The 16,105-nt window shown below is 42.2% G+C and overlaps 1 protein-coding gene across 7 annotated transcripts in view; it reads left to right on the top strand.

Annotated features, from left to right (window-relative positions):
• The window catches only part of SPAG16 (sperm associated antigen 16), a 373,943-nt gene that overhangs the window by 260,718 nt on the left and 97,120 nt on the right, over window positions 1–16,105 (top strand). For 6 of the 7 annotated variants that reach the window (XM_040069137.2, XM_040069139.2, XM_040069142.2 and 3 more), the window contains one exon: window positions 1,956–2,082. In XM_040069137.2, coding sequence (XP_039925071.1) covers window positions 1,956–2,082 — 127 coding nt within the window. Of the gene's footprint in view, window positions 1–1,955; window positions 2,083–9,360; window positions 9,451–16,105 lie in introns of those variants that run through there. The other variant, XM_040069138.2, reaches the window with a different exon arrangement.

A 16,105-nucleotide genomic window follows, 5' to 3' on the forward strand; every position in this document is an offset into this window, starting at 1 on the left:
AAATAGTGTCCAAGTGGGATGTGGATGATACAGAAATTGAAATGCATCAGGGACAGGCAAGAAGGGAGGAGTTCTGTGAATCCCCACTTTTATTTACCCTAAAGGACACAAGTTGCATGTGAACAAGTACTTTTATATTCCCATTGTACTCATGGGCTGCTTTAGATCAGCAGTATGGAGAGGATGAGGTAATTCCTGCTAATGTGGAGTTTAGCGCTTGTAGAACAGCAGATGTGAGAAAACACTGCTTGTAAGGGAAGGGACTGGATTTAATGACTCTTCAAGTCTCATATTCATAATGATGTTTTTTTTTTTTTTCCCAGATTAAAAATTTGCTTTGCTGAGATCCAGTTCAAGCCATACAATTTGGAGTGTAGCTGTTGTATTTTGGAGTTTTTTATTGTTTGTTTCCTGACCAGCCTGCTTGCCCTCATCCTTTGTACAGGCTGAATTTGCTGGAAGGATCCAGATGAAATGAAGGGGAATTCAGTGGGCATAACTGGTGAGACAGTTCAACAGAGCTATGATGCTCATGGCACTGTGATGCGTGAGGTATAGTTATGGTTACTGATATTTTTTTTTGCGAAACAGCAGGTGCTGAGAGCCTGGCTGCTGAATTCTCCAAGCAATGATTACTTAGTTTCTTGGTGTTAAGTCTGTATTAGTCCCTGTACCAAGCCAGAATGGAGTTTTGACATTTAGATCTCCTCCGAATTAACCTAAAGATTTCATTATACTTACACCAGGGTAGTGTTTTGCAAGCCATTAGTTTCTAGTTGAGAAGCTGATGGGTATTTTAAGATCTTAAATCCTCTTTGCTAGAAAACACCACACATTTTATTGCAGGTACTATTTATGTGGAAGATGTAAAATATATATATATAATTTTTTATTTTTTTTTTTAAATCATGGATGCAGTATCTGACCAGTGCTTCACCTGACTTTGAATCCCATATCATTGTGATTCCCCTTCCAAACAATATTCTTTAATATAATCTTGCACTTGCATAAGTTGGAAAAGACATGGATAACTGTGAGTGCATACCAACTGAGCTGCCTTAGGGATTTGAATCTTTATTTAGGAGGTTCAAGTGAAAAGTGTATGCTTCTACGTGGGTAACTGGGTAGTTCTTTCTGTTCTAGTGGGAGGAATTAGCTAAACAAAGTTATGTTTGGGCATCCTTTACCCTGCCTTCTTCAACTTTTGCATTTATTTATATGCTGCATAATCAAAATACTCTTTTTAGGGTAGGGGTTTGGGGTTGGGGTTTTTGGGGGGATTTGGGGGTGGTTTTTGTTTGTTTGGGTATTTTTGTCTGGGTTTTTGTTTGTTTATGGGGTTGTTTGTTTGTGTTTGTCTTTAGTTAATATTGAACAGAGGCATGGGGGACATGGTCCTGCCCTCTTTCCTTGCATAGTGCCTGCGTGCTTCTGGCTCACCGAAAGGGGGTGTTTCTCACAGAATCACAGAATATTCTGGTCTAGAAGGGATCCAGAAGGATCATCCAGTGCAACCTTTAAGTGAATGGGGAGTTGCCCCTTAGGGTGGCTGTGGAATACACAGCAGGGAAGGAGTGTCTGTTCTGCTCTCATCTTACTCTTCCCATGGAAAACAGGAGCAGACAAATGTAAAACAGGGGCTAAGAGGCCAATCCTGTGGCTTCGTGAGAAAAAAAGAACCACAGGGCCCGTTCTTAGGGGCCACTGGTGTCAGAATTCAAAATTACCCTTTTCTCCGTTGTACTTCCAGTTTCTCCTGAACGTGTCTCTTCGGAAGTCATGTTGTCCTATTGCTGTTCAAGCCAGCCGAGCTGATAAGAGGCTGTGATAACCTCACATATAATTGTTATTTATTTGTTTAGATACAGTTGCTGTACGTGGCTGCCCAGCCCTGTGCCAGAGGCTTTGATGTTGGCAGAGGTACAGAAGCAATGCCTTTGTTTCCACCTTTGCAGGGGGATACCATCGCTTCCTGTGACTCCTCCGGTGTGATGAAGCTCTGGGACATGCGGAAGTTGCTCCCTATTCTCTCCATCGACGCTGGTCCCCATCCTGCCAACCAGGTCACCTTTCATCGCTCTGGTAGGGCTCTAAAACAACTTCTTCCCTAAGACTCGGTTTGTTTTGCAATCTGTCTAAGCTCTCTCTAGTTCTGGAGCCAGATAACATGTGAAGCAGCACAGGTGTGTTAATTTTGAAAAAGAAATGCTTGATTGTGCCAGTGATCAATAAGCTTGTTTTTTATGGGCTGAACTGCCAAATTGGACTACTGCTCCATTTACGTAAAAGGACAAATGCACGATAACAAAGACTACAATTAATTGCAACAGTACTACATAGAATAGAGAACTGATCAATGGGGGTAAAAAGCTTAGTGAGATTACCTGTGTTCAAGTGGTGGTTATCCTCTATTACTGTTTGCTCTTTTATTTGCTAATTCTGGAGTTGCATTTCATAACCAGTCTTACAAAGTCCTCTTATAATTTCCTCAAAATTTCATCATGCTGACAGGGCTGCTTACTAGGCAGGAATTGAATTAACCAGTTATTTTTCATCATCAACCATGTATTACCATGTCAGCAATACTGTGAATGCACATTGCATTTTCATTTGAGGAGGGGTCATTCTAAAACATTTTTGTTTTGAAACAGTCTTCAGTTCCAAAACACAGACAAGCATTCATGTTGCAGCACAGAATTAGATCTCAACTTAGGAAATGGTTTTACTCAAAGCTAGTGCTTTGAGTATATATGATATAATACAATAATATATAACATAATATATATAGGCACATTGAAAAATAAGTTTACATTTGCATTATGTGTTCATAAAACATAGAGCTTTGATAGAATGTGAGAGATAATAAGAAATCGTTAAAGAAAAATAATGGGACGGTGTTTTGTCATAATGACCCACATACTGTGGAATGTGTATTATCAATATATTGAGTCACTTGGCAGAAAACTTTGACATCAGATCCCTTATTATTTGTGTAGTGATTTCATGGATCTCTCTGCTGTATCATTAAATAAGGTATTTGCATTTTCCAAGGGAGAAAAAATGCACTGACACTGCTCACTGCTTTGGGCAGTTTCCCAAAGACAAGTTCAACCACTATTGTATTTATGTGTGTAATTTGGAATAAGAGCTCATTTTTTTTGTTCAGGAGGATTTGAAGAAGTTTCGCATCTTAGTTCATGGTGTATAATGTTGGGTCATTTGCAGCGGAACCACATCCCTAAAAAATACAGTTGCAATATTTCTGCCAGATGGGAACTTTCCATTAGAAAGGTTATCAGCTCCAGGTAATCTAAATGGGCACATTTTTCCATCATTTGGACAAAATCCAAAATTTTCTCTGCAGGAGTAACACAACAGAGATATCAAATTGGGGTGAATGGCCACAGAGAGGCAGAATGCAAAAGGATGGAATTCCAGTTGGCTGAAGATAGAAAATACCTGGCTGAGACACGCTGTAGCAGCTTCAAGAGGGATAGAGCAGATAAAACGTATCCTGTGTTTAACAGCCTGTTGGGAATGGGACATCTGCCTCAGTCAGGACCTCTGCCTGTGGAGCAGCTTGGGTTGATTTTCCTTATCAAAACATGGCTCAGTTTCCAGCTGTGTCCCTCAGTCCCTCCAGCTGATGTTACACCACCTAGTGTAAAATATTTGACTGCATTAATGGCCAGACACACAAATTGTTCAGCTCTTGCAGCTGGATTTAATTAGTAGATTAGAGAGCCATGGTTGAGCAGGTTTTTTTCTTCTGCCCAATAATTATTTAAATTAAAGCTAATAATGATAGAAGAGGTTTATGAAAAGTTTGGCTGTATCAGCAAATGAGATTGAGGTCAGAGATAGGAAGGCCCCAGCTAATGGAATAATTTGTTTTGCTTTCCTTTGTATTGTTTTCAAGTAATTATCTTTGCAAATGTAGTATAGACAAGCACATCTTACCTTTTGTTTTTAAGTGGTGTGACATGCACCAGGTGGGAGGTGCTTCCCAAAGGAGGAATTTGTGAGTTACTGTGGTTCTCCCGAATGCATTTTTGGGGATGGGCCTTGCTGGCTCCAGCATCTGATTGCTGTTCCAGCGTTGTTAGTTAAATAGCAGCCTAAAGCCATTTCCTGCTTTGCCAGAGCCTCGCTCAGATCTTAGATAAATTAGCGACAAAAGTTGTGTAGAAATCTTTCTGCTTTAGCTGTGCTCTGCCTCAGCTTTTCTTTAGCTCAGCTTAAAGGTGGATTTTTCCATACTTGTGAATGAGCAGAAAGTAACTACATACATTGCACTTCATGGGGATTTTCTGCTTTGCCCTGGGCTTTCTGAAACAAGCTCAGGGTCTCTCAGTGAGAGGTGGTGATAGAGCTGCCCGGGACTCAGCCTGCTGGGGATAATGCTCTTCAAGACTGTGTTTAATATCAGAAATTTTTCTGATATTATACACAAATAACGTGTCCTTTGAATTCTTCATGCTGTGAATGGCTGACCCGGAGTTACTGTGCAAGATGGACCTCAGTATAACTGATTTTTAAACTAAATTCACTTTTACCTTTTATTGTGCAAATTAACTGGCATCTCCACTGGCATCTCTTCTAGTGTAGCACTCATGCATCCCTGGAGCCCCCTCTTGTCAGCACCTTTTGTGTTTCCAGTTGCCGTTTAGAAAATGTAAATAAGATTAATCAAAAGCCAGCATTGCATATGTAAGAGAAGGTGTGGAAGACTCCAGCTTGTGAGCTACAATGTATTTATTTATTATCACGGCACATTAAAACAAACAAACCAAACAAGCCCCACTTCACCACAGCAATCCAAAATCAAGAGCAGTTACAGTAAGGCCGAGGGCAAACAAATAATATTTGGAAAAATGCGCTGCTTTATTTTGAGCTCTGGAGGTACAGTGAGGTGTTAACATTTAACCTGCTTCCATCCAGGCTGGGCTGTGTTGCTCTCAGCATGAACAAATAAACCTTACCATGCTTCTGACCATCCCCAAGGGATATAGGTGCGTGTCTTATTCTGAGGAAAAGTAGATTAAAAGAATGTAAAAGCCGTAAAAGAATGTGAGAAATGGCAGGATCAAGATTATCTTGTGATACAAGTTGTTTATTTTAGGAGACAGCAATTCTAGGGATGGAGGAGACACATCGACAGCGAACAGATGGTACCACTGTCAGCCATGGTGGGGTCAGGGCAACTGCTCAGTGTTGCTCTCTAAAAGCAAGCTTCATTTGCTTAATTACACATCACATGACATCACACAGCACCATCACCATGAGACAAACATTGGTCCAATGGGCTGCAATTGTTTGCTGTTCCTCTGCAGGGTTTTTTTGGTGTCAAATAGCAAAGACAAATTTTTGTCTCTATATTACCCACCCTTCTACTGAACACAGAATTACAGACAGAATTTCTGGGATGTCGTCGCTGGAGCATTTTCAATATTTGTGCTTGACAGTATTTAGGCTATTACTGATAATGTTAAAGCTACAAACAATCCTCACAGGGATGGGGGCATGGAGATTAGAGCTCAGATAGTTAGAATTTCCACTGATACTGAGACATCAGGTAAAGTTCCGAAATTACAGTTTTCACGTCCCTAATCTGGTAACAATATATGTGCTCAGAACAGAACTGGCAGATGTAGTCCTTGCAAATCAAGCTTGCAGTGAGGTGCCCTCTCAATTTCCTCTTTGATTTCCTCAATTTTGGTTGGTGTATTGACTGCAAAGACAAGCTGGTGTTAAGGTGACAAAGCCAGGTGTCTTTCTTTGCTCCTTCTTTCCTCCTTTTTTCGCACTTTTGATTGATCAATAGCTCTTAAGTGGCACTGAGGAGATAAAGCTTCATCTTGGCAGGGTGGAGAGTTTTCTAGGATGGAAGAAGCTCTCCCTTGCTGGGAAGCCTACAGTGGATTTTGGAGTTAGAGGCTGAATCAGCAGCGCACCTGCAACTTGCAGATCTCAGGAGGTGGCTGTGGCCGCTGTGGCCACGTATAAGAGAACTGGGGCAGGACAAGATCTTTATCCTTTGTCCCGCTTGTTTTGCAGTTTCTGGAACTTGCTTTTTGTATTTGTCTCCTTTTAATTGCAGTTAAAGTCACGCTTGACGGGAAAAGAATCCTCTAGCACAGAACTTAGCAGTAATCTTTTTAGAGGCATCTGATTTTGTCCACATAGAGCAATTATGTGCTGACATTAATGTTTGTTTTTCCCTATGCCTCCCATTTCTGACTCAAAAGCTTTTTTCATTACAACACTTTATTGCTCTGTGTTCTTTAATCTCCAAGGCAGATTACTTGATAACATCAATTGATTCCTTAGGGTGCTTTTCCCCTTGTGGTTCAATGCCTGAGTTTCTGCCTCGATTCTAACTATGTATACGCTGTCACAGGCAATACAGACTCAACTTGAGTAATTTTTACTTGATTGAAGTTCTTGACAATTAACACCACCTTCTGATCACTGGTTCTGGGTATTGAGAAAAAACAAAACATGAAGCACTAAACAATTGTTAAAGTGCTTTCCCTCCCCCTTCCCCAGTCTCAGCATGAGCCAAACATATCTCCTTCCCCCTCCTTGGTTTCTTCTTGCCTTGTGTTTGCTGCCAGCTGTGCTCCATCATCCCGAATCCTTTGGTGCAGCAACAAGGGATGCAGGAAGGGTATAATTCTTTGGATTTGTCCTGGCACTTGCCTTTTCTCTCAGAAAACTCCCAGTTCTGGTTACTACTCAGTTCAGACTTGCTACAGTGCTGTAACTCCTCCTGACAGGACAGCAAGGTGACCAAGCCGTGGTTTTGGAGCACATCTTTCAAATCTTTAAAATGTTTGCTCTTTACATAGAGAACGGAGACTTATTTAGCTGCCTGCTTTGCTTCTCATTCAGGCTTTTCTCAAGTCCCTTTGTAACTGTACATCACTTGTTCCTCTCCTTGTTCCCATCAGGAATGGCTTAATGTCTGTCCATTCAGAACCGTTTGCTTTGCTATGGTCAGCATTCCAAGATCTGTGTGTTTTCCCTGCATACCCATACACCCTTTCCTGTACAAACTAGATATTCACATGGTCTGTTTCTTTTAAATATAATTGATCCACATCCTCACAGATTTTGCTTGATGAGCACAAATGCAGCCACCTGCGTATCTTAGTTGGCCATTTATTATTTGGTAATCAGCACTTTTAGTTTGTCTTCACTTTCTTCCTGGCTTCAGCTGATGTCCAAGTGCTGTGTCAGGGCTGTGTGTCTGATCTGTGTGTGCCTCCTCTGTCCCCTGCAGAATCGTTCCAAGTTGTAGTCAGGGAGAACACCCCTTCCTTCCTCCCTTCCAAAAGGGCATAGGGCTGAACAGCAAAGTCAGGCCTTTTGCTCTACACTGGCAAGTTCCAAGCAGTGATGGCTCTCAATTTCTCCTTTATCTTGTCCATCCCTCTCTTTTTCTATTTCTCTTCAGTCAAACTTGAGTATCCCTTTATAAAACTCCTCTTTAAAGCCTGTGATACATCTTTGGTCCATGTTTGACTGTGGATCCCTACTTTAAGCTGATTGGTGGGAGATAAACTTTCAGATCCATTTGTTGACCAAGCTGTTTTCATACAAGCCAAAGATTTTCAAAAGTGATACCTCGGATAAAAGGAGTACTGGTGGGCTGGTTCACCTCAGCCACACTGGGAAAAAGGTTTTGTCCTTTGTGCCTCAGGCTGAAGTCCGTGCTTTGACAGAGCAGACACTGTTGCCCCAGCTGTGTGCTGTTTGACGCTCCCAATATTGATGTACTGTCCCTAGGTAGCCCGCCCAGCCCATGTGTTTGCACTGGTGAATCCATTAGTGGGCTCCCTGGAGAGATTCCGGTGGTGGGAGTTGCTTTACACAACCCATGACCTATTTTCCAGCCCTAATTGTGCTGCTTCTCCTCGGAAGTCAGATCAACAAGACATCCCTGTCAGCCTCCCTCCCTGAGGGGTGCTTACAATGTCTGTTGGCCATCCTTAATTACTCCTATGGTCATCATGGGAATGAAAGGATGTGCTGAAAGACTGAATTATTCAACGGTAATTCCTTGTCTCGTAATTCTCACTCCTTCCCTCTCTGCTGCTGTATGCCATTTTTTTCTCATTCACAACATTTGTTATCCTGACCATAAAAAATCTTTAATTTGAAGGCAATGGGTAGATTGGACTTACACAAATAAGAGCTGATTGACAGATCATTTTGTCTCCTTGTTTCGTGGGTTATGAAACTATCACTCTCCTTATTTCTGACTGTTGCAGTTTGCCAAAGGGAAAAATCTGGCAGTGAATTTCCCCCCTTTGTTGATCAGGGGGAGAGTTGTGCTGTGCAGTATTTCTGTTGTGTCACGACCATTTTTCAATATGAGCAAATGCCACAATATTTAAATATGCTGGAAGGGAAAGAAAAGGGATTCTTAAAATATATGACTTTATTTTCAGTACACACATAATTTAAAATGTATGAAATATTTGCCCTTTGGAAGGTAAAGGGAGGTGGCTTGGAATCCCTGTGTTTTACATTTTTTGCCCTGCTTGCAGATAGTGTTTTGTTTCTGGCTGTGTTTGCTGAGCTAATGAGGGTGGGGACTGTGCTACTGCAGGGGATTGCTTTGAGCCTGAGCACTTTGAAGAGATTAGCCCCATTGATATTCCCTTCATCTTTGTTAGAGGGGCATGCTTCCTTCCCTGGAGTGCCAGGAGATGGACAGCTATTTAATAGAGCCAGCCTTTTTCAAGTACAGGCTGTAGTCCTGAATATCCCCATCTCCCTTGCCTGCAGATTTCCCACGGAAAAAACAATGTTCTGGAAGCCGGGGTTGTTCCTCATTAGAACAGTATATTGACCTGATCGGGGTTGTTTTGAGGACCTCAGGGTGACTCGGTTATTATCTGACTGGTTAAATGTTATTCTTCAAGGAGAAGCAACATTTTCAGCAGTTCAGGCAGACAGCCAAAATGTGGTGATGAGCAAATTGTTTGTTCCAAGAGTAAATGAAGGGAATGTCCACATGATTTTTGCCATCCTTGTATTAAACTAACAGAAGCTGAAAATTGGAGCTTTGTGCATCCCAAGTGGGGCATAACTGATCAAAATTTTGATTCTCCAGCGACTGTCCACAAACTGAATTAAAATGGCTTGCAAGAGGTTGGCTTTTTTTTCTAATCTCATTTTAACTAGGCACAAGTCTTAAAATAATCATGTATTCAGCATCTCATCTCTAGCCTTTACTGCTTTTTTAACTTGACCAGGTTCATGGTTTCTATTTTATGTTTATTGTTTATATTAATTCTGCCTCACAGAGTGCTGCAAATTAGCACATTCCCCCTTTGAATGTATTTACAGTAATAGAAGAGAAGAGAACTCCTTACTTTCACTCGGACTGCTCCATCCCAAGCCTGGCTTAGATACAAGAGCTTCATCTCCTGATTAACTTACTCCTGCAGACAGTCAGGGACGAAGGACCTCTGAAAGTCACCATAGCCTTTCTTCCATGAAAGCTCCTCTTAAATATCGACAGCTCTCAAGGTGCTGTGTTTTGAGTACAGCATCTGTATGGAAAGAGTGGATCAATAGTGCATTCATCATTCATGTCCCGTAATAAAAGAAGGGGATTTCTGAAATATTGGTTTAGTGTTTGTGTGTCCTTTCTATGTGTTAAATCTGGAAGGTGGAATGGCCGTGGCATTCTCTGCCCAGGACCGGATAGGTGGGGGAATCTGCAAGGGAACAGCCATTTGCATCCCTGCCACTGCCGAAATTAAACATAAGGTCATCAGTAATCAAGAGTCAGTAGTTAGCTGGGAGCTTTGTGGGCTGACCCAGACTTGTGTTGGGAGTGGAGAAAACACACTTAGGAAAACAAAGAACTGGGCAGTTTTCTTTAAAGAAAGCAAACCCTGAGAGAGGAGAAAGAGTCCATAGGGGCTGGGATGCTTTGGAGAAAAAAGTAATTCTTGTGACTGCCTAAGTAACTCAAGCATGCTGTTTCAAACTTAATGATAATTTAGGGAGTTTGGTCTGTTCACCCACTGTTCTTTTCCCTCTTAAAAAGCAAAGTATTTCATATTTTGCATTAAAACTTAGTGATTAAATGTCAGTTCAATTTAAAAAAATATATATTTAAAACTGTCCATAACCAGCATTTTTTTTTTATTTCTCTTTTGTGGGAGTAAAAACTATGCCAGTCTGTGCTGAGTTTGAATAACATATTTTCAGTAACTCAAAACTTACCTTTTTTAGCAAACTTCCTCTTTTTCCAGTATTTGTTTTTAAAAGTAACCAAAGTCTATAAAAGATTATTCACCTTCAGATATCTGTATTGTGATTACCAAGAAAGTTTTGGTTCCTTCAACAGCTCCTCCACTTGGTAAATGGAACACATTCAAGAGCTAAGTCTTTTCAGAGCTTGGAGAGTGGCACCTCTTTTCAAGAAAGAGATCATCTTTGAATTAAAATATGCTGTCCTTAGCATTTTTTTATTTTTATTTTATTGACATATTGTCACAGGAGCTAAAGTGCATAATCATCAATAACAAGTGATCCATGAGGCTATGCAAAATATATTGATTAACAGTATAATCTACATACAGACGTCCTAGCAGTGCTGGTTATTTTTTATGGGCCAGTCTGGGAGGCCTGCTTGCATTTCAAGGGGCAGGTGGAGGAAGGTGAGTGAGACAAAGTTCAGGACATCTCTGCAGCTGCCTGGCAGCATCTTTGCTGAAAAGGAAAAAATGCTACCAACTGCTCCCACCACAGGATGCGCAGCCTGCTTTTGTCAAGCCTGCATGGGTACAAAGTAAACCCAATTTATTGAAATGAATTCGAAGCCTGAGACAAAATCTCCTTTGTCATGAAGGCGTGATTTTCATTTGTTTTTAAGGCTGCTCCACTACTAAGAAAATCCTGATTTAGATGCCTTTGGGGCATTTCACTTACACTTGTGCAGAGCTGTTCCTCAGAGAAAATTGGATGTAGTTTTAGGATTAGATAACTGACCTAGGAATGAGAGAGAGAGAGGGAGGGAGAGAGAGTGCAAAGCTTGCAAATGCACTTTGTCCAGATGGATATTCACTAGGAAACCTTCAAGCTGCTCATAAATATTGCCTGTCCATTTGTAAAGGCTCCCACCAGCAAGCCCATGGTCATTTCCTGGGCAGAAAGAGGTTTTGTATTGAAACTTTTGGGCAACTAAATGAAGTATTTCATTTCTCTTTCTTTTTCTGTGGCAAAATATTATACATAATGATGAATGGGAAAATAAGCAAGGAAAAAAGTTCTCTAAATAGCCTCCAATGCCTGACTTGCATATTTGTGCTGTTTCTTTGTTTTGCGGTTTTTTTTTTCCCTCTGGAATGAACTTCCTTTATTTTTTGCTCATTTTTCAACTTGTGAGAACACCTTTTATGTAGAGCTGTTATCACTCTGAGTATCACATGCTCTTGGGGAGTAGGGTAAAATCTACTTACTTTCAGTCTTCCTAAACTAAATAGAGTGAAAAAAGGAAAATATCTTAATCCTTTTTCGCCCCCTTCTAGAACGCCAAAGAAGTCGTGATGACAGTGAATTCTTTCATGTTGGGTTTATGTCAAGCATCATTTCTTCCTCTGACATTTTATATTGCAAGTGAATGCGTGCACAATACCTCGGTGAGCTGCCTGCAAACACGGAAGAGAAGGAAAAGCAGAGCGTTCCTGCTCTGTTGTGGCAGTGTCCCAGCTCTGGCACCAGGCAGGACGTGATGCTGAGGGCAAACAGGTTAATCCAGAGTGAGGAAATGCTGTGGATCAGGGCTCCCAGAACTGCGTCCTCACGCACTTCAGTGTTCATGGATCTCTCCTCTGTTCAGCCTCTGGTGTGGCACTCCTTGTATTCCCCACAGATCCCATAACAGTGCAGGAGTACCTCCCTGCCTGCGCTGTAAATCTCTTAATGATACATTCTGATTCTCATACTGTGGGAATTATTGAATAATTGTTCCTTTTTAACCTGTTCCTGCTGGCACATCTTCCCTGCTCTCTTTGTGGAGCTGAAGAGTCTGTGTCTGTTTAATCTTCTGAATACATAAGCCATTCCTTCTCCTTCTTCATTTGTTGCCCTTCTGTAAATCTTATTTGGGGTACTTCTTTTAAAAGTGGAGAAGAGGGATGAGTCTGGTATGATGTTCTCAAGATATGCTTAAATCAGGGTTTTAAATAGAGGCTTAATGAGGTTTTTTGATTGTCTTCTCTAGCTTTTGGGTTTTTCCCTCCGGTCTTAAATCTTGACGTTATGACAAGGTGATGACAAAGAAGCATCCGTGGTGGCTGGGAGATCTCTGTCCTGAATGACACAGGCTAGTTTACTTACTGTCACTGGGTTTGTATAATTAAGAATATTTAGTTTATTTGAATCTTTTAATGTTTCTAACCATTCAGCTTCATCTCCTTTTTTATTATTTAATCCCGCATCTTGAGATTCTTCAATCCTTCTGTGAATTGTGGTGCTGTCTTGAAAAACATGAATAATTTTATATTCTCAGTGTTCACCTTCACATCCTTTAAGACAAAGAAATTTTTGATGTGCTGACTAGCACAGGTCCCAGAATAAATGTCACATTCTTCTGGTAATCTGTATTTTTCTCTCTATGTCCTATTGGAAAGATTCCATTTTTTCCCACTTCCAAACTTGGTCACCAAAACTGTTGGGAATTCAAGTATCTTATGTCAGCCAGGTCACCCTTACTCCTGTGTTTCTCAGCACCATCAAAGAGCCAATTTCTGATCTGTGCTTTGTGCTGTAAAAGCCATGATAACCCCTCTCTGTGGTTTGCATTTCCCCATGCATCAGCTCAGTCTGTTCCTTTTTATACAGCTGAGTTTATTGGACCTGTAAATAAATCCCAGGTACCAGCTGGCAGTTTCTCAGGCTCTTTTCAGAAGTTGCTGTCACATTTGCCATTTTCCATTCCTCTGCTCCTTGGACCAGGTTAAGCAGTTGCTTCAGGAGCAATTTCAGTTAATTTCATATTTAATGTTTTATTAAACTCCTGTTTGAATACTTTCTGCTTCTGGCAAATATTTAATCACCTCATTCTGAGATTTTGGACTTGTGTTTCCTGTTAAGAAGCCAAGCCAGCCTGTCCAGGCTGTGTCTCAGGAGTTACAAAAGCAGTCAGCTCTTTGCACTGCTCTGCCTGGTAGGATTGCAGCTGCTTGGGGATGGTTGGAATAATGCACAGGTGCCTTTGGAATCCATAACAGAGGAGAGAGGTTGAAGCTATTGCTGTATGGGTCACCTGGCTTACTTTGCATGACCTCATCTTCAAAGGAATGGATGACTATTCCCACTAAAGGAATGAGTCAGCAATTCCTTCAAACAAAGACATCTCTCTGTGTAATAGAAAGTGTTTTGGCTGCTCAGCTGATGTGCATCTGAAATTGGATGTTAAAATTAGGAGTTAAATTGTTAACACTGTCCTGGGAGTGCAAGGTTCACTTAGAGAATTTCATAGGAAATTTGAATTTGAGAATTTTACTCTGCAGTCCATAAAAAAAAGAGGAACCTAAAACCTGGAAACAAGTCTGTTAAATCCGTTGCCTTCCCTGGCTTCCTTGCCAGAGCTGTAGTAGTAGTAGTAGTAGTTGATAACAGCCTTTTATTCAGGATCATCCCTTTCTGTGTTCCAGACTGCAGTCCCAGCTGTCTCCTTAAAACTCTGGTACACAATTAGGTGTATTTGGTCAAACAGGTCTTTCCTTACGTCAGTGGAATTAGCCCTCTCCATTTCCAGTATTGAGGGGTTCTATTTTTCTATTGTGTATTCTTACTCCTTCAATTCCATGCCCTAGCCAGTCATCCTGAGTGGCATTCAGAATGTACCTGTTAGCATAACAGGCATTCAGAAATGACTGAAATTAATGATTAGTATTTTAGCTGTGCTTGCAAGCTAAGTTTAGGCACTGGCACAATTAGGAGTCGTTGGCTGATGGACCAGCAAAATAATGGTCTTCATATAAGCAGCTGAAGCCTGTGAGACAGACCACAGGCAGGGCAGATCTGTGCCAGTGCTGGCCTCACTCAGCGCTGTGGCTGAGGGGCTCCTCCACCTTCGTCCCTGGACAGCTACAAGTGCCAGGAATGAGAGAACAAACTGGCTTGAGAAACTCGCAGCCTTCCTGTTCCAGCTCCTGCCTCTCATGTGGAGAGGCTGAATCTGGGACTGCTGAGCCTTATGATGCAGGTATTGTGATTGATGGAATGTTCTGCTAATTTTTATTTATTAATTAACACATTTATTCGAGTGAATTAGTAGACAAGTCTGATGCTTGATGGGATATTGCAGGCATAGTAGACACAAGGTTATTGAGTACAATGAACACATCTTCCCTGGCATCAGTGCAAATCATAGGGAAAGGAAATGTGGAAGGAAATCAATAAGAAGAACCAAGCTCATAGAAGTTATTAAGCATCACCTCATTCAGAACCCCTCAGCTAATGAAAAAAGGTGCTCTCCTGAAATATTGCCTGCACCCTAATCTGGTAGATACACAGGATGTTTGGAGAGAAGGCCAACAGTGTTTGCTGGGAAGTGCTGAGCATCCTCATGGCATTGTGAACCTCGTACAGCAGGTTTTCTGCGGCAGCCTTGGTGGATGATGGTTGGCCAAGGTGGAGGGTGTCTTGAGTCTCAGATCCTTTGAAGGGAAGAGAAGTCTGAGCCTGTGACCTCCCTTTCCTGACTTGTGTGAAACTGCAGCATGCCCCAGGTGGCTGTTCTGTAATCCAGGCAGGCACCGCGCTGTCGGTGTAGGGCATCTCCTGTCACACTCCACGGCACCCAGCTGGGGAGACACAGTCTGAACCTGCAGCAGGCTGCTCTGTCTGGTGGTGGTTGGCCAGCTCACCCTTCCCAGCTCTGTGAGGTTTTCCAAACACAGCTTTACTGAGAGCCTTGAGGGTTTAAATCTCTGCACGTGCCTGCTGCTGGCCCGAGGGCTCCTGAGGCTGCCTGCTTCAAACTCTAACACTAACCAGGGCTCTGGTACATATTTTATAATAATTCCTTTTCATTCCTTGCTCATTTGTTTCCTGTTGTTACTTTCCTTTTGCTGCTATAAGAGCTCTTCTGTTCTTACTTTTGATGTTCACTTCTGTGATTTGTCCTGATGTTCTCTGCGATTATAAGTTTGATTAGTACTGAGATGAATGAATAATTCAGCAGATCCGAAGTGACACAGTTTGGGTTGCTCCATAGCTGAGAGCACAATCACACCCGTAACACGGAGCTGACATCCACCTTGTGTACAAGTAGGTGTGGATTGTGGTCCTGTGGCTCTGCACAGTTGTGCTCTTGACATCCATCTTCACAATCTGCTTGGGCTCTTTGGAATGATGGAGGGAAGGCTGGACGAGGAGGTTTTATTTCCAGAAATTCTATTTCCAGAAATTAGCCCATAGGTGTGTGGGGCTGGTCTTTGTGTACAGGTTTGGCAGACTGGCCATTGGGATCCTGGGAAATGGTAGATCCCATGCTCACGGTCGAATTACTTGTGTGATTCTGTCACCTGTGCTGTGAGCACTGTTGTACCATGCGTGCATGAATTCACTGTGTCCTGCACCGGTGCTCGTCTCTTGTGTGATCTGATTCGTTCTTCTCTTGCTGTTGGTGGAGGAGAGGAGAACTGAACCCCAGTACAGCTGCCCATCACCATGGAAACATGCTGGTGGGTACAGCCTCCCCTGAAGAGGAACATAGAATTAGACTGCTTTGGGTTGGGACCTTAAAGCCTATCTCATTCCATCCCCTGCCATGGGCAAGGACACCTTCCACTGTCCCAGCTTGCTCCAAGCCCCGATGTCCAACCTGGCCTTGGACACTTCCAGGGATCCAGGGGCAGCCACAGCTTCTCTGGGCACCCTGTGCCAGGGGCTCCCCATCCTCACAGGGAAGGATTTCTTGCTAACATCAAATCTAAACCTACTTTCTGTCACTTTGAACCCTTCCCTCCTTGTCCTGTGACTCCAGTTCCTGCCAGAGTCCTTCTCCAGCTTCCCTGTAGCCCCTTCAGATACTGAAAGGGGCTCTGAGGTCTCCATACAACCTTCT

This window comes from Hirundo rustica, chromosome 7 (assembly GCF_015227805.2).
Source record: "Hirundo rustica isolate bHirRus1 chromosome 7, bHirRus1.pri.v3, whole genome shotgun sequence".
NCBI classification, from domain to species: domain Eukaryota; kingdom Metazoa; phylum Chordata; class Aves; order Passeriformes; family Hirundinidae; genus Hirundo; species Hirundo rustica.